The sequence below is a fragment of the Lissotriton vulgaris genome, chromosome 5, assembly GCF_964263255.1.
Source record: "Lissotriton vulgaris chromosome 5, aLisVul1.2, whole genome shotgun sequence".
In the NCBI taxonomy this organism is placed as follows: Eukaryota; Metazoa; Chordata; class Amphibia; order Caudata; family Salamandridae; genus Lissotriton; species Lissotriton vulgaris.
Window position 1 is genome coordinate 372,671,515 of NC_141693.1, and position 26,831 is coordinate 372,698,345.

General features: G+C 42.2%; 1 protein-coding gene across 1 annotated transcript in view; it reads right to left on the bottom strand.

Annotated features, from left to right (window-relative positions):
* The window catches only part of RNF207 (ring finger protein 207), a 900,262-nt gene that overhangs the window by 538,291 nt on the left and 335,140 nt on the right, over positions 1-26,831 (bottom strand). The window contains exons 3-4 of the mRNA XM_086921721.1: positions 17,907-18,039; positions 14,361-14,505 (exon numbers count right to left, since the gene is read on the bottom strand). Of these exons, the coding sequence (XP_086777847.1) occupies positions 14,361-14,505; positions 17,907-18,039 (278 nt within the window). The remainder of the gene's footprint in view (positions 1-14,360; positions 14,506-17,906; positions 18,040-26,831) is intronic.

Consider the following 26,831-nt stretch of genomic DNA (forward strand, 5'->3'; position numbering starts at 1 on the left):
AAATATCGACAGACAAAATATCGAATTCCTATCTACAAACATGTAAGTACCAAAATATCGACCTCAAAATATCGTTTATATATATATATACACATTATAAAAATATCGAATTTCTTAAAATTAATGTAAAATATTAAAAATAAATAGCTAAAATATACTTAAAAATACTTAAATTACCTTAAAATTATTAAATAACTAATTTAACTTATAAAAAAAATACAATCATATCTCTTAAAACATATATATATATATATATATATATATATATATTAACATAATATTAATAAAAAATACAAAATATTATTACCGTAGGATAGCAGAGGTGTAAAAATTACTATTCCCAATCCTGGAAGTGCAACAGTAGGGAAAGCGTTGGATAGCATAGGGGTAAAAATTACTATTCCCACTCCAAAGAGTGCAACAGTAGGGAAAGTGTTGGATAGCGTAGGGGTAAAAATTACTATTCCCACTCCAGAGAGTGCAACAGTAGCGAAAGCGTTGGATAGCGTAGGGGTAAAAATTACTATCCCACTCCAGAGAGTGCACCAGTAGGGAAAGCGTTGGATAGCGTAGGAGTAAAAATTACTATTCACACTCCAGAGAGTGCAACAGTAGGGAAAGCGTTGGATAGTGTAGGGTTAAAAATTACTATTCCCACTACAGAGAGTGCAACAGTAGGGAAAGCGTGGGATAGCGCAGGGGTAAAAATTACTATTCCCACTCCAGAGAGTGCAACAGTAGGGAAAACGTTGGATAGCGTAGGGGTAAAAATTACTATTCCCACTCCAGAGAGTGCAACAGTAGGGAAAGCGTTGGATAGCGTAGGGGTAATATTTACTATTCCCACTCCAGAGAGTGCAACAGTAGGGAAAGCGTTGGATAGTGTAGGGGTAAAAATTACTATTCCCACTCCAGAGAGTGCAACAGTAGGGAAAGCGTTGGATGGCGTAGGGGTAAAAATTACTATTCCTACTCCAGAGAGTGAAACAGTAGGGAAAGCGTTGGATAGCACAGGGGTAAATTTTACTATTCCCACTCTAGTGAAAATAAATTAATATAATTCACATAATTATCAATTAATCAATTAATAAAAATTAATTATCAATTAAGAATTAATTATCAATTAAAAAGTAATTAACAATTTGTTCAAAATACATACCAATAAATTAACATATTTAATCAATTATAATTAAATTCCTTCCCATCCTATTCCCCTATAAACCTACAACCCACTACAGAAAATAAATTAATATTATTCACATAATTATCAATTAATCTATTAATAAAAAATAATCATTTAAGAATTAATTACCAATTAAAATTGTATTAACAATTAATTCAAAATAAATACCAATTAATTAATTAACATATTTAATTATTTATAATTAAATTACTTCCCACCCTATTCCCTTATAAACCCACAACCCGCTACAGAAAATAAATTAATTTAATTCACATAATTATATATTAATCAATTAATAAAAAATAATTATCAATTAAAATAATTAATTACCAATTTGAAATTAATTAATGTATTCTAAATAAATACCAATTAATTAATTTACATATTTAATTATTTATAATTAAATTACTTCCACCCTATTCCCTTATAAACCCACAACCCGCTACAGAAAATAAATTAATATTATTCACATAATTATCAATTAATCTATTAATAAAAAATAATCATTTAAGAATTAATTACCAATTAAAATTGTATTAACAATTAATTCAAAATAAATACCAATTAATTAATTAACATATTTAATTATTTATAATTAAATTACTTCCCACCCTATTCCCTTATAAACCCACAACCCGCTACAGAAAATAAATTAATTTAATTCACATAATTATATATTAATCAATTAATAAAAAATAATTATCAATTAAAATAATTAATTACCAATTTGAAATTAATTAATGTATTCTAAATAAATACCAATTAATTAATTTACATATTTAATTATTTATAATTAAATTACTTCCACCCTATTCCCTTATAAACCCACAACCCGCTACAGAAAATAAATTAATTTAATTCACATAATTATCAATTAATCAATTAATAAAAAATAATTATCAATTACGAATTAATTAATTACCAATTAAAAATTAATTTACAATTTATTCTAAATAAATACCAATTAATTAATTAACGTATTTAATTAATCATAATTAAATTACTTCCCACCCTATTCCCCTATAAACCCACAACCCGCTACAGAATTAAATTACACAATAATTAAATAACATAAAATGAATTACTTAAAATGATTTACAAAAATATATGCACTTTTCACACATATACTAACATAAAAAACACTTAAAAAAATTCGATAATATTAAAAATTCGATATTTTTAATAAACTATATTATGTACTTCGATATTTTGACTGTCTATATTTTTAAAATCGATATTACATTACTTACCTTCAAAACGATATTTGTGAAGTCTATATTCTGTCCATTCAATATTTTGTCCATTCTATATTTTGGACTCGATATTTTGGTTTGTCTATATTTTGGAATCGATATTTTGACCATTTACCATCTGCTCCAAGGCCACTGTGATTTCTAGCGGCATTGAGTGCTTGAAACAGTGAGGGTGCTCTCAGTGACTGTAATTGGTGCCCCAGTAGCACAGGTGTGATTTCTGCATTTAAAGTAGTGCAGTGGGGCTGCAATGTTGTAATGACTACAAATGTCAAGGCTGGAGATATTGTCATTGGTTTAATTGTAGGTAGGCTGGGAGATGAAGTAGAGGTTGACAGAGTGGTGGCAAGTAATGTGCCTAAAACAGCACAGATAGTAGCAGTGGTGCTTGTGGGAACTCCTGTCAATGAGGTGCTGATTGTAGCAGTCAATGGGGAGGACTTTCCTGGGTTTGGTCTTCCAGAGTGCTCGGATTGTGAAGGGCATGGTTAAAGTATAGGTGCACCTTTTAGATAACAATACACTGGCTACAGAGGCCACACAACATAAGTAACGCCACAGCCTATGAATTCCTACCATCTTACCCAAAAATATCTGTTGTTTAATATCAACTCACCTACAGCAACTGAATCCCCATGTTAAACATGTGTGATGTTTTGATGTGCAATACCATGGATATAGCTGGAAATTTTCCACAAGCCTCAACAGAGCCTCCCTTGGTCTATGACACCCAAAGCCATCTGTAGGATATTGGGTTATTTGTTGGGGGGGGGGGGGGGTGACACCCTACGCAAGCAGCAGTCAAAAACTCTGTCAGGGTGAAACACAAGGAACCCCCAAATTAACCTGTGCTCAGCCCTCTACTAGCTTGGCACAAAGAAGTCAGGCTTAGCTCAGAAGCAGTGCATAAAATATTTATGCAGCACTTCAAAGAGTAAAAACACAACACAAGGAAAATATCAAACTCATATAGAAAAGTAGTGCAAAAAGTAATACATTTTTCGAGACCAAAATGACAAAATGCAATCAGTAGAACCGTGGATATGCAATTTCAACGTTTTAAATAAAAATTGTGCCTTGAAGCCCAAAGCGCTGATTGTGGTTATCTGGCTGTGCCTGACTGGGACAAAGTCACAAGTTCCGGCCAACCATGATGGAGGAGGGGGACAGGTACAGGGACTCAGTTAGGCCCACTGCCCAAAGTACCTTAAATGCTGATTTGCAGAACTTTGCGAGATCCTGCATAGAGGTTGCATTGGCAGCGGTTTCCGAGCAGACTACAGTCTGCGATGCGAGGTGGCTGTGAAGAGATGCGTTGCGCTACATTGGTTCTGCTGACAGCTCCACAGAGCACCTTCAGGCCAATTTGCCAGGGTCCAGGATCGGGGTGGCACCACTTAGGTGTGAGACTCACAGCGGACAGAGTCCAGGTTCGGAACTCAAGGTGGTTGGAGCCTTTTCTGTCCCAACGTCTCTGATAAGGAGGCAAGCCAACTAGCTGTCGGAGTCACTCTGGCGTTCCTAGGTTCAAGATGTAGGTCTAGACCTTCACTTAGGCAGCAGGGTAATAGGGTATCAGGAGAGCAGGGCAGCAGAGTAGCAGTACTTCTTGAAGAGCATCACAGCTGTCCTTCTGAGTCTTCCATAGGTCCAGAGGTGTATTGAAGAATTGGGTCTGAGAGACCTATTTTTATACTTGGTGCCCACTTTAAAGTAGGAGATGGTTCTGGAGGTCTCCCCTACACCCCCACCAAGTTGCATGGAATTCCTTGCCTCCCTACCCTGGCCCAGATTGTCTGAGGTAACAATAGACTAGTGTCAACCCCTTTGTAAGTGTGCTCAGGTAATGTCTTTGTGATGTGCAAGTGTGTAAGGTGACAGCTCCTACTCCGTATCATGTCAGAGAGGGCTCATCCTGCCAATACCTATGCTCCTTTGTCTCACTGCCTGGGAGCAAAATAGAAAGACAAACTGCCAGCTACACCTAGTCATGTAACCCAGGAAACCGGCTGCACGTACCAAATGGTTAAGAAAAGAAAATGCCAACTTTCTAAAAGTGGAATTTTCAGAATTGTGACTTAAAATCTGACTTTACCATTATGGAGTGTTTTAAATTACAATTCTTTAGAGACCAAACTATATCTTCCTACCTGCTCCCGTTTGAAAGTAATCACTTATTAGATTTTATAGGTTAACCTAATGTTATACTATGAGGGAGGCAGGCCTTCTAGTAGTGAAAAGCATAATAGTTTTTCACTAACAGGATTTTAAAACTTAAAAGAACATGTTATACTTTTTAGAAATTGCACCCAGCCCTCTGGGCTGTCCAGGGCCTACCCTTGGTGTGATTTGTATGTATAAAAAAGGAAGGTTTGGGCCTAGCAAAGGGTTTACTTTGCCTGGTTGAAATGGACATTTAATACTGCACACACACAGGCTGCAATGACAGGCCTGAGACATGTTTAAAGTGCTACTATAGTGGGTGAAACAATCAGTGCTTCAGGCCCAGTAGTAGCATTTAATTCACGGGCCCTGGGCACAGGTAGTGCTACTTTAGTAGGGGCTTTCAAGTAAATAAAATGTGGCAATTGGATACAAGTCAATTTCACCATGTTTTAAGGAGAGAGCACAAGCAGTTTAGCACTGGTTAGGAGGGGTAAAATGTGCACAGTCCCAAGGCCAGCAAATTAAGTGAGTAAAAAGAGAAGATCTGAAGGCAAATGGTTAGGGGGAACCAACGCCAAGAATGGCAGGTCTAACATTTACTCTGTTGGTTTAATAAAGGTGCAGAGAACTGAAACGTGTCACTCAGCTTATGGGTGCTGGCATTTTCATATTATATATATATATATATATATATATATATATAGATATAGATATAGATATAGATATAGATATAGATATATTATGAAAATGCCAGCACCCATAAGCTACAAAGTTTTGCCACAATAGAAGAGCCCAACAGGTAGGTGATATTCGCACTGACAGCCTGCATGTCCATTCGTGCATCGCAGGGCGCCTAGCCGATCGCATACACGGCTGGCGTGAGCAGCTGATTGACGAGTGACCTTCACTCCAACTCCATCATTGCAACAGGGGCACTAAGAGGGGCAGCAGACTGAAGACTGCCAACATCGAGCCCAGAGACAAGGCTCTTTCTGAAGGCAGCAGCAACAGCAGATCCAGACAAGAGGTCAGTGGGGCAAAAAAAACGCTGGGGAAACTCGGGGGCAGGGACAGCTAAAGACTTGACTAGCACTCAACCAGTACTTGCCAAAATGTTTCAATGAGCCTAAGGGCAGGTATCTAGCACCAGCACCATGACTTCTCCACCCCCCCCCCGAGAATGCCCCCTTGGATTCAACACCTACTCATCAAACCCCCACGCTGAATCAGCAGCTAGAGACTTGCCCTGCAGATCTACCCTCGGGGGTTCTGTTACAAACTGACGCCAGGGCTTTTTTAGGCACATTAGGGACATTGGAGACCCCGAGCAATGTCTCTGTTCCCCTTTCTGAAACTGACCAGGCGGACTCTAAATGGTGAAGGCTGCTCCCACAAGCATGGTCCCGATAACCCTGGAAAACCCTCTATCACCCCTGAGTCTGGTATTGCTAACTACATTCAGAGCCTGGAAGCAGTCGCTGGCATGCAAGCACCCTGGACCCCAGAAACTGGGCCTGAGAACTTTTTTTCTGTATCTGACGGCACTGAAACATCCTCCGACAAAGGGGGTCTTTACACAAGCGAAGGCGACAGCAAGGAGTCAACCAAGGACACCGATACGGTGCAGAGATCCAAGAAGGCAAGAAGCATGGGGAAAAAACGAAGCCAACTCAAATGGGATTGAGGGGCGCATAGAATGTCTAGAAACGGAGACCACTGCAGTTAAAAAGCAAAGTGAGGCCAACACTGCCTGCCTTAAGGACATTATGGCAAAAATGGAGGAGCAAGAAAATCGCCAACGCAGGAACAATCTCCGCTTGCTTGGAATTCCGGAGGGGAAGGCGGGAGAGGACCCCAGAAGGTTCATTGTAAAACTTTTGCAAGATTCTTTCCCTGAGCACCCTGGCTGGGACTGGGACCGGGAGGTACAGAGGGCACACCGCTTTCCCTTTAACCTAAGGCGGCAATGTGATGGCAACAGGGGTACGGATGGCGGGCATCCAAGGGTGTTCTTGGTGTACTTTGGAAACTTCCTTCTGAGGCAGCTGATTTACAACCAAGCCCGCCCAAAACCCACGAAAGGGGCTAATGGAATTAGCTTCTATGCAAAACCCGACTTTTGCCACCAGACAGTTGAGCGAAGAGGGCGCTTAAGACAGCTAATTTCCCCACTTTAGCAGCTGTGAGCAGAAGCCTATCTCATGAACCCTGCTAGACTTAAAGTTATCTTTAATGGGGGCTCGAAGATATTCTTGTCAGAAATTAAAGCTGTGGAGTACCTAGAGGAGATTAAGTCTAAAAGGGGACCTAGATAAAGAGCCCAAAAGGCACGCAAGCATTGATATGAGCTGTCTTATTGTCTTTGTATCTTTTTGCTGTAATTTCTTGGGCCTCTCTCTCGTTATAATTGAGTTTATTGTAAGGCTCAAACTCTGGTGACCCAACAATGCACTACCATAATTCACTAATATGACTAAAAAGACCTAGCCGTACTGGTTCTTAAACTACCAAAGGCCTAATTGGCGGCTGAGTTCACTAATGACTATCATCACTCAGGTTGTACCTGATTGCTCTGAGAACAGGGAGGGGTCGGCTGGGTGGGGGGGGACTTGAGAGGACGCAGCAGGAATCAAGGACACTCTTTATTGCACACTTACTCAATTATTTACGAACTTACACAGTAGGCAAGGTTAAGGTATATTTTGAACGAGGAGAGCTCCATGGCTCAAGAGACTTTTGGCCCATTTCCTCTCTTAAAATATCCTAATGGCTAAAATAAGTGCTCTCAGGCTTATCTCGGCCAATATCTGTGGGCTGAATGATGCTGTAAAAAGGCAAAAAGTTGTGCAAAGGTTGCGGTCTTTAGGGGGCGATATCATATGTCTCCAGGAGACACACATAGAGGGATCACAGAAACACCTCCTAAACTCATTAGGGTACAAAACCATTAGGGCTACCACACAGGGAGCTAAAATAATAGGGGTAGGAATCATGGCTGAAAGGAGACAACCCATAAAAAACTTGCGCGTTAAATCAGGCTCATTTGGTAGATGGGTGATTGCTGAATGCCACCTTTCCCCAAGCCCCCCTTTCACTGTATGTTCAATCTATGGCAGCAACGCTAAAGATCCAGGCATCATTAATTTGATCTCTGGAGAGCTAGCTCACTGGCCCACTCCAATGATCCTGTGCGGCGACCTTAACATCAATCTGCCACATGACCGGGAAATAGGAAGCAAATCTATACTAATATAATAAAGAGAGAGCCCAAACCTTTGAGGCGGGTAATCTCAGGAACCACAGCACCAATCACAACACCCAATACAACGTTGGAAAGGGCAGTTGCAGCAGAAGGACATCGGCTATGCAGACGCCCACCATATACATTTAAAAGGTAAAAGAACCGTGCCAGAAAAGTAGTCCCTTGTGGGCGTGTCTGCGTTGTGCTGTGGGCGTGTGCTGGGGGCGTGACAAACGCTTGGGTCGTGTGGTACGTTCCACTCTTCATGCCATGTCTCATATCGTGTGCTAATCCCACCCTGCTCCCTTTAAATACCCCTGCACCCCATAATCATAACCCACCCTTACTCCTTAAAATACCCCAACACCCTTAAACACTAACCCATCTTAACCCTATAAATATACCCTGTACCCCAAAACCCAAACCCATCCCTAAACCCTAAAAATACCCCTGTACTCCAAAACCCAAACCTAGCCCTGAACCCTATAAATACCCCTGTACCTCAAAACCCAAACCTACCCCTGAACCCTAAAAACACCCCTGTACCCCAAAACAAAATCTAGCCCTGAACCCTAAAAATACCACTGTACCCCAAAACCCAAACCTACCCCTGAACCCTAAAATACCCCTGTACCCCAAAACCCAAACCTAGCCCTGAACCCTTAAAATACCCCTGTACCCCCAAACCTACCCCTGAACCCTAAAAATACCCCCTACACCCCAAAACCCAAACCTACCCCTGAACCCTAATATACCCCTGTACCCAAAAACCCAAACCAAGCCCTGAACCCTAAAAAATGCCCCTGTACCCCAAAACCCAAACCTAGCCCTGAACCCTTAAACTACCCCTGTACCCCAAAACCCAACCCTACCCCTGAACCCTAAAAATACCCCTATACCCCAAAACCCAAACCTAGCCCTGAACCCTAAAAATACCCCTGTACCCCATAGCCCATACCTATCCCTAAACCCTAAAACTACCCCTGTACCCCATAAAATATCCAAACACCCCAAAACATGTACCTCAGTACCCCAAAACATATATCCCTATACCCATACTTACCTTATCCAAACATTTTAAAAAACATGCTTTTACCATTCATGCATGTACAACGAATTTCGTTGTAAATGTATGCGTGGTAAAACCATATAAAATGTAATGCCATGCGTTATAATGGCATTGCAGAGTCATGGTACTTTCGTAATGAAAGTATGCGGAGTGATGGTATGCGGAAAGAAAGTTGCGGAATAATGGGTGTTTACCCTCCCCGGTAAGTACATTGGTGGCACGGCGGCCCACATCTCCAGCAACATACTCATATTTTTTCACCACCCATTTTAAAAATGCACAGGTCTCTCTCATTGATGGCCAGCACTGACATACACTTTTAGAGACACCTCCCGCCACAAGTTCTAGATTGCGAACTTTAGAGCTAGGGAGCTACATTCGAATCTCGGCATCAGCTCAACATCCTGTGATTCCAGGCAAATCGCTTTGTCTCCCCGTGCCTACCACAAATGAATGTGTTCTTCTGTAATGTAAATTGTGCTCATGCCATGTTGTCGAGTTCGCGCTATATAATATTGCAAAGAAAAATAAAGTAGGGAAACTCGAGTTCACACACTACTGAACTCGCACTCTTAAGTGCATCAGCAGTGCACTGTGAATCGGAGCGTTTCACAGGCCTGTCACAGATAAGAAATGCTATCAAAACGAAATCCTACAAAACTATATACTACTCGCCGGCAGCATTTTATACCCGGACAACGTCAGGGCGGGCTGCTAGAGGGGATATAAAGGTCGAAAACTCTTGGTGTATCACGCACTAACCAATCTAGCACAAACCCACGGGCTGAGCGACGTTTGGTCTAAGTTCAACCCCTCCCAACCTGGATACACCTATTTCTCGGCCCCACACCAATCTTTTGCTAGATTAGACTACTTCCTGATCTCATCTTCCTTATTAGGCAAATGCACCATAGACATGGCCCTGCGCTTCATATCAAACCACAATCTGCTTATCCTGAATATTGGGGGGCTGGAGAACTGGAAGGAGATACCAAGGTGGAGCTACGAGAAAGCACTCTTACAAGATGCTGGTTAGCGGGCCGACATGCAAGCCTGGATTCAGGAGTTTCTGGAAGTAAACCTGGGATCGGCCTCTAACATGATAGTTTGGGACACACTAAAAACCGGGTATCCGGGGTGAAACTCTAAGGTTCTCAATTAGAAAGAACAAAAAAAAACAATTAATAACTGATTTATAGGAAAAGCTAAAAAGAGCGGAAACCACATTAGTTCAAAGGGTTCAAATTGGAATGGAGACTGAGAATATTCAAACTGAAGTTGCATTAACTAAGGCAGAAATAGGGGCAGTATTCGCAGAAAAAACAGCAGCTAAGTGGGCGGCTTCGCGTGAAACACATTACGAGTGTAGCGATAGCATTGGCCACCATCTTGCTGTCAAAACTAGGCAGCAGGCCGTAAGCAGCTAAATACGCACAATCCGACTACCAACAGGTATAGAGACCAGCGACCCTATTAAGATCCAGGAGGGCTTTCAAGACTTCTACTCAGCGTTATACTCAGAAGAAGACAACAGGCCAGCTGAACTAGTAGAACTTGAAACAGCTAGCTACATGCATGACATAGAACTCAGGCGCTTAATCAGGGCGACTGTGCACAGCTGGAGGTTACTCTGACATGGGACAATATTTCAGCTGCCTTAGCCAGCCTGCCTGATGGTAAAGCCGCAGGAATAGATATTTTCACCCCAAATAAAATCCATCTCTCTTGACGTAGTAACCGCTATATTTAACAGGGTTTCCATCCCTGCCTCCTGGTCCAACGCCAAAATCTCTATATTTCCTGAAAAAGAATAAATCACCCTTAGAGATGGGCTCATATAGGCCTATAACTCTAATAAACTGCGATTCCAAGGTTTATTCCAAAATGCTCGCAATAAGAATATCTTCGGTAGTAGAGTCTTTGGTGTCAGAATGGTAGCATGGATTAATTCCAAAAAAGAGCACTACCGAGCATATTAGGAGGGCTATCACTCTGTTTGACACAGCACAGGTGTCAGGAGACCCGATGTCTTTGATCTTGCTAGACGCTGAAAAAGCATTTGATCAGGTTTCCTGGCAGTTTCTGTGGCGTGTCAGGAAGAGGATGGGCTTTGGGCCTAAACTTACGCAGGCGGTACAGGCTCTATATCAGTGCCCAACAGCCTGTGTAGTGACAAACGGAAGTCTTTCTGAGTACTTTAACATCTCTCGGGGCACGAGGCAAGGCTGCCCCTGCTCCCCCTTGTTTTTTGCCCTCTATATAGACCCCCTAATCAAGAAAATTGAAAAAAACTGCAATTTTGGCAGTGAGTTAACACTAAGATCATGGTGTACGCTGATGACCTGGCCGTCACCACCCATGAACCTGAAAGTGCTATTCTGGCATTGGACTTGGAAGCACAGGCATTTGGGAAAATGTTGGGGTATGAACTAAATAGCAACAAAACACAAATAATAATTAACAAAGAAGTTAACTGGAACAACAGCCGGGTAGTTGCGAAGGCCAAATACCTGGGGGTGATAATAACAACCAATTTAGATGAAATCGTAACAAAGAATTTAACTCCCCTGGCCTCCGAAACAAAAAGAACCCTCAAACAAATTGACAACTTGCATCAGACCCTTGTGGGAAGATGTAATGTAATTAAAATGACCTACTTCCCAAAACTACTCTATTACTTTTGCTCCATCCCACTGGAATTTAACAAGGCTCACCTACTGAAATTTCAGCAAATCTTTATGCAGTTCATCTGGGCATACGCACAACCAAGACGGGCCCTAAAACAACTGTCTCTCCCTAGGGAGTGGGGGGACTGGGCACTGCCCAATATACTTAGTCTCTATTACTGGACGTCAGTTTTGCAGTACAGCACCGACCTAATCATAGAACAGTCTCTTATTCCTGCAACTGGTCTGCCTTCTCCATTTTGACTCTTGCTGGGAGAGGAGTCTCGCTGCTCTCTGTTCAGGCAGATATCCTTTGGGTACTACAAGCGAGTTCGGTTCAAGACATTGATGAACTCTTTTAAAGTGTTTGGCAATATACGCTGAATTTATGGACTTGGAAGGTTTAACCACTACACCCCTATCAGTTTAAACTTTAACTTACCTGCCATCTTTGGCCCAAACTACCTAACAGATTGGCACAAGGTTGGCATTTCAAAACTAGGAGACTTAATCTCAAACAAAAGAGTTAAAACCTTTGCTGACCTACAAAATAAATATGGTTTAAAAAATCAAGACGCTTTTAAATATCTTGCTATTCATGACTTTCTTTCTCGAAAGGCTGGGGGACTCGCTGGGTTCTCGGAGGTTACATTTATCAATCTTCTACGGACTCCAGCGACTCCACGGATAGGTTCTATCTGCTCTGCCTTAAACATCGAAATCCAGGATGATTTACCCAGGATAGCGGATAAGTGGCTCACGAAACTAGAGGCGCCGCATAGTTTGTTTTTAAAATCACTTGAACTCTCCCAAAGTGACCAGGTGCAACACTTTAAGACCATCTTCTTTTTATATATTACACCTAGTAAAATTGCCAAATGGGGAACAAGTAAGGGGACAACATGTCCACAGTGCTCCGAGTTTGGCGCCGATTCTATCCACGTGTTTGCCACCTGCCAAAAACTTTCCCCTGTACTTCTTATATTATGGGAATTTCTAGGGAAGGTCATTTCTCAGGCTTTTGTACTGACCCCCATGACAATCATGCTAGGGACACGTGAAGAGCTCAGTAGGAAAAAAGGAGGGGCGTTGGTATTTGTAGCCATGACAGTTTGGCTAGCTAGGCTAATGGCAACCTATCATTTTGAAAAAGCTGTGTACGCCAAAAAAAGCCGCAAAGAAAGAAAAAAGGTCTAGACATTTAGGGACCTCTCACCAACTGGCTAGCACAGCCTGATTAGCTCTTTTCTTTGTTTTTCTTCCTTCTGTTTTTTCCTCTTTTTCCTTAACCTTGCAGCTTTTTTAGTTTACGTAAAAACCTAAGGTGTTCATCTGTGTATAATTTTGTGTCCTTGAAGAAATTGGTAATTCTGGAATTCTTGTAAATGTAAGGGTGGGAGGAGCGGGGGGGGGGGGCACAATGATGTTAAACACTGCATACACTGCATTGGAAAAGAAACAACAACAAAATAAAATAAACATTCACATGCTCTGTGTATGGGCAATTTAATCAAAAACACAGGAATGGTGCAAGCTTTTGAGCACTTCAAGCAAAATAAAATTTTCCCTCTTGGACGGCTCACCAAAAAAAAAAAAAAATCAAACTAGAGATAATATTGTGTTAACGAAATTAAACTGACAAAATGTAAAGGCAATTTATAAGGTATTTATTCATAAATCACCAAAGGTTGTCCACCTCTCATTTGAAAGTCAAAACATTTCCTACAGCACTTCGACTCCACTGCATCTTTTAATGATATCTTTCCGGCCTGCATAGTTATGCACAGGCCTATAGGAAAAAAGATTAATAACAATACAAACCCACACTGTAAAAGGCAATGACTATAGTGGGTTCCATGGTTGCATTCTAGGTTGGGTTATGCCAATTCATCTCTGGAAGCACCCCATAGCCAGCACCAACCGGGTTGGGCTGTCTATGACAGGACTACTTAAACAAAAGCAGACCTCCATTGTGATGCATTACAAGTAAAGACTGGCAGTCCATTGATGTCTATGTGACTATATCTGGAACGTGGAGGCTGAAAATTACCCTTTGATTTTGAAATTATACATGCAACACTTATGTAGCTTCCATACTTTCACACGGGGTCCAGAACCCTGTGCTCAGTCAGCCTCCTGCTAGCTCACGCCTCCACCTCTGCAGAACTAGAGCTGGCAGTTGAGCTTTATAGCAATTAGCTCTTAAAGCTTGGAAAGATCTCCCCCTGCCCAACAGATCTGCTAGGCCTGGCTCTTTAACTAGGTTCTAATAAGGACTTGGCATGTCTATCATTGCCTAAATACTCCTCCCCTACCTCTCGCAGGGTGATATCCGCACCCTAAAAATACACTCAACATTACATAACATTACATAAGCTGAGGTGTGCATTACTGTTTGTGTTGAAGGTCGGCACTAACAAAAATTGCAGATATTAATTTGGTTTCAAACTATGCAACACAGCGTGTATGGACATATTGCTGGGGAAGGGGACACAGACAGTGAGGCAGGCATTGTATTGTCTGTGTCTTAGGCCCAAATAAAACATTTCTGAAGCATAAATCACACATTAAGGACTGCTACACGGATTTTGTCAAGCTTCATACAAATTAGTAACAAGCCCGGAGTAGCTTCTATAGCTGTTAAGAAATTGGTCAGAAAAGAAGTGCCTGCTGTCATTTGCTGCAACTATTAATGAAAGAAGCATACACCCAAGAGTATATGAATCTATTTAATGCTTTAATGGAATCTTGTCTGTGTTTTACAGTGTAAGAGGCTACTCACAGCATTTCTTGTGGATATCCTTTGCCCGCTTGGTCAGCGAGACAATTTCATGACTTGAGAACATCTTGGCTTTGTGAGTTTCATCCCGGCATTTGTTGCAAAGTGGCTGGTTACAGGTGTTACAGTAACACATGGCATCCCCCTCCTGTTAGACAAACAGTGGCATTCAGAAAGTTAGCATTTGCCCAGTTAAAAATTGTGAATTCTTCAATTGCATATTAAAACCTTCTCTTCACAGCACTGTAATTTACTTCCTGAATGGGGAAGTCTGGTTGCCCCTACCAAGAAACCTCTCAGATGATCCAGAGAGTTGCATAAAGTGGTTGTGTGAAGAAGTAGTCCTGGAAGAGACACATGATACATACTTTAATATGGGATAGGGTGGATGTAAGAATGGATATGGTTGTGTCACCCTTGCCCTGGGAGATTACATTGCCATGAAGATGTGGTCTCCTGTGTGATAAGCCCACCTGAACCTTCGAACCTCAATCTAAATATGAGCCTGTTCATAGAGTCCTTCTACACCTATACAGCTATTTCTCAGACTACTCCCCATCCTCCTTTCTAGAAGGGGTCCCAAAACACAGCTCTATTGCTTACAGGAGATTCAGACATTTCCTTTCCCAGTTTTTCTACAGCCACCGGCTTGCTGAGAAATGATGGGGAATGCAGGCTGGACTTCTGATAACACACTAGTGCTGCAAGGGGGTTTGTCGACCCTACCCCTTACTATAAAAACAATTTTGTGAAGATTCCAAAACATAAACTTATATTGCTGGTACTCTTATTAGGATGGAGTGTATCCCATGCTAATGAAGTGATAGCAAGTGTGAGGTGCATTTAGACAGCTATTATAAAAAACACTGGCATCCATATGCAGCTCTTAATTGATTAGAAAAAGTGGTGTTTTTTCATTGAAAACTAGTGTCTCAACTTTAACCCGTTGGCTGCTGCCGTCGGCCATTGGCTGACGGTAGCACTATCTCGCTGGTGCTGCCGTCGGCCAATGGCCGACGCGACCGCGCCCGTTTTTTAAAACGCCCGCACTGCCGCAGAAAAGCGGAAGCAGCCAACAGGTTAAATGACTTATTCTGGGTACAAAATGTTGTGGTGTAAATGCGTTGACTGAAAGCAGTAGAAATGTTGCCTTAGCCTTATGAATATGGTTTGGTTTCTCATAAATTACTTTTCATCTCAGAGAGAAGAAAAACGGCCACACAATCTCTGTAAAAGGGGCATTTCCTATTGCCCAGAGCAAAACAATTGGAAATTATTTTCCTGCATCATCCCCATACCAGTATCAGTGACTATGATAGAGTCCCAGTGTTGCATGTATATATGCTCATCAAATTGTGGAACTCTGAGGAACATTTTGCAAGGCATCGCCAAGAAAGAAGTGAAAACGTAAACCTAGTCTCTCCATAACAGTCTCTTGGGTTGACTTTAGAGAGAAGGCTTCCCTATGGAGGTATATCATGCACCACCATACATCAATGGGGCACTTCTCCACTATCGAATCCATATACTAGAAGGGTGATAGATCATTGCAATTAATTGCCGTACAGTATCTCTTGAAGATACTTCCCTCAAAAAGGCGAAATTTACAGGAGTGGGCAATATAGACAGGAGTGTCCTCAAGGGTTCAATTAGGCATCTTGATAGGCTTGGGGACAAAAGAACAGTGTCTCTATTTGTGATCAAGAAATATGCCAAGATGAACAAAGGGGACCTTTTTGCCTCCTCTCCCCCTGTTACCCTCTGGCTTGTCCGGATCTTAGCGCTGGGATACTTACGGGTGACTACGCGCTTTACAAAACCTAATAATAATAATAATAATAATTAACTTTATATTTATGGACCTGTCAAATGGTTTTGATCTGGCCCAATCTATGATCAAAAATGGTTAGGATGGGGATTGAAAGAGGGTCTGAACATTCTTACCAAAACTGGATTGCTTATTATGGTCAGCCGTACATTTTGGTCCACATTTGAAGAGCACTGACCATTTTAAAACTGTTAAAAGGGATCCACTTTTTGTGTGCTTTTTATATCAATGATCTGCAGTGCAAACGTCGTTAAGTACAAGCTGATCCACCTAGAATCGATGGTTGGGACTTCCACTTTTAGCTGTAAACTGCCGAAGTAATTTTGTTATCTAGGCCTGTGACCAGTCTGGAATTTCTGCTAACTACATATGCCAGCTACATGAAACACTGAGGACTGAAAACAATGGTCCCAAAATAAAAACTGTCAATCTACCCAAGGAAAATTAAGTTAAAATCTATCAAGGATTAAGGTGTGGCATTAGAGAGGTTAATTACGTTTCTTACCTAGGAGTTACCTTTGATGTCGGTTTGAACTGGGGCCCCTCGATATCAATAAAAGCTACCACTTTGACTAATATCAATGGGGAACTAGTAGGGGATTGCATCTGGAGCATAGGTTCAGGGTTTATAAGGCCAAGTGCTTCCAAGTAGCTATTTATGTCGCAATTATATTTGGAGGGGATGCCAAATCTAGTCCTTTGCAGGTTGTGGGTTCTTGGCCTGTCTCACTCGGCCCTTACATTGTCCAGTTAGGCTATGTTTATCTGGAGGACAATATAACATCCACTCCCTTAGTTTTGTGGATATCAGTTTGACTAAGTCATTTGCAGAGCTGCCTAAGTCAATATTGAGACATTCGGGCAATGGGCCCCTCTACCTTAGTCTCTTGGCTGCAATATGTGTAGACCAGAATAGAGAAAACTGGATATGAAGATCATTACAAAAAATAGAGTGTATGTCCCCTTTACCAAAAAATTTAACTATACTTGTTTGTCTCATAATTGTACGATGCAGGAGTATAAAAGCATTGAACTAACCTTGATTAAGACAACACAGGCATAGAACCATACTGGGTTTGGTTCACAGCCCAATGGAAAGGAATTTTTTACAAGGTTTACATTCAGAATAATTATGGAGACGTTGTAATGTCCAATGGTAGAATTTCTGAGGTAGCCCATGCCCTGAGTTTATGCGATTTCAATTCTTTGCAATCTTCCACGCACATATTCTTTTATGATAACGTTCATGAGAGCCCAAGGGTTAAAGATATAAAACCAGTAATAAACACCTCGGGTCATTGCAGTTGTAGATCTTCCTTTATCAGCCTAATAATCATAAACTCTTATTTTATTACTCTATTGGTCACAAGATTTATTAACTGTTAACTCTACCCACAGGATTAATAACCACTTTAATGATTGATTATGTCTGATGATGTTCATCTTTTAAATTGTATAAACTATAACAAATGGATTGTATTTAGACTGTGATTTAGAAATAATGTATTATGCTATATATTGTGATGTATTTATTTGTGTGATTTTTATGCATTTTAATGTTTTTATTAGATGAAATCTATGAGATTTTGATTGACTGGCATCAAGGGGACAATCTCTTTCTCCCTCTATTTAAGCTGCTAAAACACACTATACCAGAAGGAAGAATGGTTATGGGCATTGAGGTAGAATTATCACTATGTACACTTTTTATTTTATATTACCTTGTTTATGCATTGCAGGTCACAGTTTGCACACTGGGTAACTTCTTCAGAATCTCCAGAGTTATCCACCAAGAACTTGAGCAGCTGGTCAACAGGAGGGAGGCCATTATTTCCTTTAACAATTGACTGGTGACTGAGAACAGAAAATAAAAAAATACAGAATCTATAGGATTCTATGTTCATAAAGGGGAATCACATAAAAATAGATAGCAGATGAAGGTTTATGTATCGAAATTATGATTTTATTGATTTGTTGAAACAATTCACCTGTCTTTATTTATCCAACACACAAAGGCAGATTAAATGCGCACTGAACACAGGAGAATGTTTTGCAAGATTCTCATTTACAAATCAGTAATCTTTCCTTTTTTAAACAGGAATAGGTGTAAAAGATTACAGGGCAAAACATGCACATAAGTTACTAATTATTACAGACATCAAGATACATATAGTATAGTGGTAACTTGCACAATTAGGGCCCAATTACAATGCCGGTTGGCGTAGCGTAAGTGGGAACACCCTACAAGGATTCGGTGGTCCCCCTTCCATTATTTGGATGCGACCACCCTCATGGCGGTCGGAAAGTGTATACTTTCCATTGCGGCTTCTGATATGAGCTGCAGCACAAGCCGCAATAGAAAATATACACTTTTTAAACATCCAAGCACTGTGTGGCAGACACGTTAGGTGCCCCCCAGGGCCCATAGGGGAGGGCCAAGGGGGAAAAGGGCCCTGCTAGGGGCCTCTAAAAGCATTTCCACCAACGTTTTCACGTCAGAAGAAGGACATGAAAAGGCTGGCATAAAGGTGGATCGTAATACCCAGGGCGTTGCCTGAGAAGGCACTGCCTCCAATGTGAGGAATACGATCCGACAGACTGCCCAACTAGCACCTTGAGCCCATCGGAAGCTGTTGGTTGCTCCCTCCACCAATGCGGTCTGACTGACCGCATCATAAAGCGGCAGACTGACCTCGGCCACAGATATCGGTAGAAACACTGACGTGCCATCGTAGTCGGTCCCACCAAAATCGTAAGGAGGCCTTAACATTTGAATGCAACATATCATTACAGGAGTCACAAATGGATGGGTTCCACTGTTGAAACAATGTAATTTAGCAAATGTGTGTTCTAATGTTTTTCCATTATGTGCAAAATTTAGTGTTCTGCAGTTTTCATGAAATCTGTAACAAATTCTTCTTTGGAAATATCAACCTCAGCAGTTGATATGAATGATGAGATTAATTTATCCATTTTTGGTACATTTACAATTCAATACATTTTTGCTACAAATTACCAGTAAAAGACATTCAACTGATTACTCTTTATGGCTTCCAGAACGTCTATCGTTTCCATGCTAAATGATTTTAATGAAGAGGTACGCGCAGTGGTCTGGCAATTTTTCACACTGAATGATATAAATGTATAACTATTGTCACCGTGTCGGAGTCTATGCAGGCTTTTGAGTTAGGATTCACTAGGGGGAACAACACAAATGGAAGTATTATTCTAATAAATGCACACCTGCCACCTATATCAGTAAGAATTTCCTTCGGAAATCCCATCCTTGAAAATGCCTCTACTAATTTCTGGGATATTGAGGTGGTAGTGGCTGTCTTCAGGTGGAATGCTTCAGGATAGCGGGTGGCATAGTCAACAACCATGAGGACATATTGATGCCTTTTGCTCGACTTAGGCAGGGGTCCTATCAGGTCCATCCCTATTGCTCAAATAGGCATCCAATAATGGGCGGGGGTTGTAGGGGCACCTTTGGAGGGGTGTAGGGATTGCGCTTCTGACACACCTCACACTCCTGGCAATACTTTCTTATTTAGAGATATATGCCAGGCCAGTAGAAGTTATCCAGGATTGCCTATCTAGTTTTTTTTTGTCCCCACGTGGCCTGCCAACAAGTGGGAATTGGCGAAATATAGGACTTGGTCTCTGAAAGTTGTTGGGACTAAAAGTTGAGGGGTTGTCCCCTCTTCAGCTATGCGGTACAGCAGCCTGTGCTGTTCTAGAAAGCAAGGAAAGGGTTTTGTTTTGGGCGTTCCTTGTTTCTCACGCACTCTGCCAGGCATGCTTAAGAGATGCGTCGTTTAACTGGGCGGTCCTGAAATTTTTGTCCATTGCCCATGGTTCTGAGGTCAGTAAAGTATTGTGCGAAATGTTTGAGGCTATCTCGGGCTTCAGGGCACTGGCAATGAGGAGAGAAAAAGAGGGGTTGTCTGCCCCTAAAATAAGTGGAGGGCAGGGAGAACCCCTACGTTAATGGTGGTGTGGGCGCCTGCCTTGGTACTTACTGGCTGGGATAGGGGATAGACCCAGGTGTCCCCATGCACACACCGTATGCCAACATTCCTCCCTTCTATGATTTGCGAACCAAGAAGCACATCGCCCGGACCACAGAATTCTTACACCCAGAGTCTAGGAGCACTCTTATCTCCCGCTTATTTACAATGAGACTCACCTAATACATGGGTCCCATCTCCTGCGTAAACAGAACGGATCTGGGGGCGTAGCTGATATCCATCATCTGGTTTCTCTTTTTTGTTTCTACAGAACCGAGCGATTTGGCCCCACTCGACGCATTCAAAGCACTGAGGGCTGGAGGTGACTGGAGGGTCAGATCTCATGGGTTTACTTTTAGGAGGGTTAGGATATGCCTTAACGGGTCTATTGTCAGTCTTCGGTGGGAGGGGACCCTTGTGTGGTCTTTCGGGTTCTTTGAAAGGTCCTCGGCTTTGGGCCCGGGTGATTGAAGTGGCCATTTTAATGGCCTGTTCTATGGTCAGATTTGTATGTTGTCGTAGCCACTTTTGTGTACCATAAGGGGGCATTTCCAGATACTGCTCCAAGTATATTTTGTTCATCACATTGTCAATGTTGCCTTCTTGTGGCTTTAGCCACCGGTCAGCTGCTTCCTTCATTTAAAAAAAAAGAGTCTTGGGAGTGTCGCCAGGCATTCCACGTTCTTGTCTGAATCAAAGGCGGTGGGCCTCATCGTCAACCCCAAGGCGATCCAAAATGTATTGCTTCACCACCCCATATACGGCGGTTCCATCCTGATTGATGGTCTGATATGCTGCCTGTGCTTCTGCTGTGAGTAGGGGAGCTAGGTAAAAGGGCCATCTATCACTGGGCCACCCGCTGGCTCTAGCGGCCCCATTCAAAATTAAGAAAAAAAGCTATGGGATCCTCCCCAGGCACATACTTTTGTAATGGAATAACAGTGCCTGGTGGTGCAGGAGCTCTCCCTTGACCCAGCCCCAAAAAGAGCTGATTTTGCCATTCAGCCAGCTTCATCAGGTCGTCTGCTTGGGCTTGTATGACAGGGGTAAAAGCTGTTTGGTCCCTTTCTGCTTCAGTAGTGCTCTGCTCAATGGCCCATTCTAGTTTGGTTTGGCTCTCCTTGAACTGATAAATGAGGTACTCCATCTTGTAGCGATGGAGCTATGCCTGCATTCTCCACCACTTTGTTGTGTCCCCAGGATCTTGCCCAGAGGAACGTTGGCCAAACCAAGGAATCTTCTAGAGGGAGATATGGTTCAAGACTTCTTTTCTTTATTAAAAAAAAAAACAAGGCACAAAAATAAAGTCAACATCCGTTGTACTTCCAAGGGTCCGAACTCCTGGTTGAAAATAAAATCCCGTCTTCACCAGGCCGCCCCCTGGACTTTGGATGGTCACTTCCCCAGAGTTGATGGTTGGTGTGGGTAGATGGGGAGGGAATAATAAAAGAAATAGACTGGGGTGAATTACGGAGGAAAACCGGCGGTCCTCTTTCAGGCAAAGGAGTGAGGGGGAGATGTTACCAGTAACCAACACCGAGTGAGCCCTGATGTGACCTCCCTCCTTCCTCTATACAACGTCCTTCCCCCTCTGGTGAACCGCAAGCCCCTGTAACGCTGCCCGTACCTTGGTAAGCCACCCTCCTCCAGGGGGGTGGCTGGGCGAATCGTGGTACTGTTGGCCTCCTGGCTGGTCGTTGTTGCATTCTACGCAGTACTGCTGTCGGTGTCTTGTCTGGTTCCACTTCTTCCCACTCCTATTCCGCCTCCGCTGCTCCACGCCACAACCTCTCCTGCCTGGGGGGAACGCGTTTCCGCAAGCTGAAGGAAGGACGGCCCTCTTGTTTGCGCCTGCTGCTCCTCCGATAGGACGCTGGGGTGAGACGTCATAGGGCACGCCCCCGGGGTTCTCGTCTGAGGTATTCCTTTAAAGGGGTTGTGCCCTTCCTGCACAGAGGGTGAAAGGACGGTATCAGAGCCAAAAGGCAGCAGAGTTCGTAGTCCGTTATCGGACTCGTGACAGACTTATACCTAACGATAGTTGCATGCGCTGCCCTGCCCTGCTGTGGATTTTGCTCATCTAGCGTGCTGTGCCCTAAGGTGTCAGACTTTTGGCAGGTGGTATACGCCGCTATCTCCGAGATAACCTCAGCACCGGTACAGCCCAATCCACCATTGTGTCTGCTAGGCTTCGTAAAATTCTGCCCGGATGCTTCTCACCGCCTGGTTGCAATGCTGCTCGTTCTGGCTAGGCGTAGGGTGGCCATGTGCTGGGGTCGCAAACCGACACCCTAATTCGCTCATTGGATCTAGGCGCCTTGCAGTGTCAGACCTTGATACTGGAATTCTGGGATTTTCTCCCTGTGAGATCTTATCCAATCGACATATAAGGACCTTTAGTGACATATCTTCATTCCGACTTCATTTGAGCCGTGCTGCCTCCCCTCGCTCCCCGCCGGCACCCCGCCCACGGCGCTGGTCAGTAACTGCCTCCCTCTATCCTTTTGCCTTCCCCGCTTGCCTTGCTTGCCACCATCCCTGCAATGGTGCCCCCACCTCCTTTGGGAAAAAAAGTGTTGTTTTTTTTGTTGCCTTAACAGTGCCTCAAGGCATTCGTCCCTTTCATGTTGATAATGTCGTTGCATTTACGATATTTGGCTAAATATTCACTGTGTACGTCGCTCTGACCTGAGGCAAAATGTATTCTGTTTGTATTGAATTTGTCAATAAAGGTTTTTGAAAAAATAAATAATTACAGGAGACTACAACCATAATCTTTACTAAAAGTTGCATAAAGCATTGTTTTATTCAGAAAAAATATAATCTATATAGTGGTATACGCAACCATACAGTAATCCATTAGGCAAACACTCTCCGTGGTCATATCATTTATGATTTCTTTGATACACATGGGTTCATTACTTTAAATGGGTAGTCTACAGGAGACATCTCTGCACAGATCACTCATCACTCCCATAGCCACAGTACAACATTGTATTATACATTTCTTCACAATACAGATTTTCATTATCAATTTGAGTTTCATATACTGGCAATGCTGAATAACAGTCATAATCCACAGTTGTTTGTTCTTGTACTAACTGTTAAAATGCATGGCAGAGTATACTTAACCACATGGGTGCTGGTGACGAGCTTAGCTCGTCATGAGGCGTAGCAGAGCTGCACTAATGACGAGCTAAGCTCGTCACGGCCGTTGGAACGTTCGCACGTGGGGGTAATTACCCCGCTGTGCTGAACGTTCTAAAAACGGGTGCGGCCATAACGAGCTCAGCTCGTCACCAGCACGGCACCGCTGTGCGCTATCCCACACCCTGCAGCGAAAGGGGTTAAACAAAACGCTGCTGAAAAAAATCCCGTTTAGGTACGCTGTCTGAAACGGACTAATGTCTTTGAAATGTCTCTGACAAATGTTATTGCATACTGAGACTATTAAAGTATTTCAATGTCAGAACAGCAATACTAAAATAGTATCTCTGAATAAAAGAGTGAGACAAATTATACGAAATCCATTTAAAGAGCACAGTGATCGATACAATTTCTAATTTAAAAAGTATAAAAATATGACAAGAATAAAATTAAGAAAACGCTCTAAAGACAACTGACAACAGCCTTCAAACAAAATGACTCAAAGCTTTCTTTTTCTGAATTGAATGATTATGGCAATGGCTCTTCTAGTGCTGCTGCTTCATAACACTGATTAGAATACGATTATTCAAATGTCAATTTATTACCCTAGGTAAAGACTTAAAATGGATTGAAACAAGGCTCCATCCTTTTATTCTGCTTTTAATTCCTCCAAAGGCACTGGAAAGGACAAACAGCTGCCCATTAACTCTAGGCAAGGAAACAATATGAAGCCTAATTGACTTGAAAAACGTTTTGTGCAATCAGGAAAGTTTGATGATCACGTACTTATCAAAGACAAAAGTATTTCTTTTGTAAAACCCTCCTGAAATGTAACTGATATATAAATGATTGCTCCCTGAAAAAGGAATCAGGCCAATAGGACTGGTTTCCGAAATGTATTACCTGACCAAATAGCTTTACCAATTCTATTTGCCATGCCATTCATTCGGAATTGGCAAACAACATATGGAGGCCTTGCACAATGACGTATATGCTGTCATGCGTCATCATGCACACAAGCAAACATCACAGTGTAACTTATATATATATATATATATATATATATATATATATATATATATATATATATATATATATATATATATATATATATGTTTTTTCTTTTTCCAAGATGGCAGACTTCCATCTTGGAGTAGGACATTTTAGAAAATGAATAAAATGTGTGTGAATTTTTATTTATTTTACAAAGGAGTGGTCTCATTCCAAATTGCAACTGCCAAGCCCTCCCAAGACATTAAATTAAATTAAGTAAAAAGAAGGGACCTGGAGGGACGGGAAAAGCACCTTTATCACGCCTTGAATTCGGATTACTTAACCAGATTCACGCAAGACAAGCCGCCTTAATAAAAACGTGCAGGAAACTAAGAGCAGCACAAGAGGACACGCTGATGGGTCACTGTTGGACTGAAATCAACAATCAAACCAAAGGAAAAAAGGCATGGAAAAAAACACTGGAAGAAGCGTTGGAAAATCTTGACATGAAACAGACGTGGAACAATGAACATACCCTCGCGGCCTTTAAAAAAGCTGCCAATGGTGCGGCGAAACATAAATCCAGGATTGCTGACAAAGCAACATTGGCCAAGAAAAAACACGGATGGATGGTACTGGCCACGTACGACAAAAGCATTCCACAACCGTACCTAGTCAATTACATAACACCATCAACGCAACAAATGCTATTTCGACTGCGGCTGGGAACCTATACCACAAAAGACCAGATCCCGGCATGGCGGCAAACATGGCCAACATCATTGTCTAGACTTTGTGGTCTGGCTGAAGAATCCCTGATCCACGTCTTGTGCATCTGTCCCGCTCTGAGCAACCTGAGACGGTATTATCTCCTTCAAATATTCCGCCTTTTCCACATCAGAACTTGTCGGTCGGCAGTCATGCTAGTACTGAACAGCGAACAGCTGCAGACAGCCTGCAGGGCCACCCGTTTTTTCCAGAAAGTGAGCCTCCTATTGATGAAAAACGAAAAAGAGGTGACCAAAGGGACAAAATACAAAGTCTCACTGAAACAAAAGACTTTGAAGCTAGATAGTGAAAGATAGACTTTTTTTACTCTGAAATGGTCACCTCTCAGCAGATGCATTTTTATTTATCTTATTGGAATACGTTCTTTGAAATTCTCTCCTTTTCTGTAAAGGTTTTTATTAACCATATACAATAACATTTTTACTTACTTTTACACCTTTATCACTGCGGGCGGTGCTGCAGCCAGCAGCCCGGCCCGCAATGATAAAGGCCCAGGATGCGTCCGCCTGTGTGGCGGGTGCATCCTAATAGCAGTGGTGCGACTGCCGCATGTCTGGCGAGTGGTTTCAAACACCGCTATGGTGGCAGGCGGACCAAGTCCTCCCACCATCATTATGACCCCCCCTGAGAGGTGCCCTAGGGGCAGAAATACTTTGAGAAATTACTATAGAGACCAGATTGAATCCGTACTGCTATATTTTTTACTTATTAACCAGGCTTGTGACAACCAGTATTTGAGTTACCAATCAGTCAACTCAAAGACCACATGAAAACACAAGTGAAACAAAGTTGGCATGAAATTTGAGATTACAGCTTGTGAGCAGAAATGTCACATTAAATAAATTATTAATGTTTACCCTATATATAGAAAATTATACAGTGACCCTGATCAGGACTAAATTCTGATCCTGTGGAAATCGAAGTTTGCACAGGGATCCAAATTATGAGTTGTGTGATAATTAACACACCCTTGCAGTTTTACAAATACATTCAGAAGCAACTTTATAAACATTGTAGTAAATACATATGGGCTGAAGTACACCCTGATATACATTATTAGGATATTGAAACCCACCCTGAATATCTATGACCAATGGTCAAGTTCCTTAATAAGGTCCTTGAACTCTGAGGGGTATTTGCAATGTCTTTTAATGTGTGTAGACAGGGCGCATACTTCCAATATTATATGGTCACACCATTAGTTTTTCCTCATGTCTCTTAAATCCTTAGGGTCTTGGTCTTTCATATAGAAAAGATATTGATACTAATATAATAAAGAGAGAGCCCAAACTTTTGAGGCGGGTAATCTCAGGAACCACATCACCAATCACAGCACCCAATACAGCGTTGGAAAGGACAGTTACAGCAGAAGGACATAGGCTATGCACACGCCCACCATATACATTTAAAAGTTAAAAGAACCGTGCCAGCAAAGTAGTCCCTTGTGGGCGTGTCTCCGTTGTGCTGTGGGCGTGTGCTGGGGGCGTGACACACGCTAGGGGCGTGTGGTACGTTCCGCCCTTCATGCCATGTCTCATATTGTGTGCTGTGGGCGTGTGCTGGGGGCGTGGGCGTGTGCGGGGCGTGGGATTACGGGAAAAAAAGCGAGCGTTGTGCCCAATATTTAATTGTTTTTTCTTCCCAGGTTCTGTACATTCCAGCTCCGGGTGTGCTTGCCCCGCGCTCCCAGTGACGTGCACCTGCTTT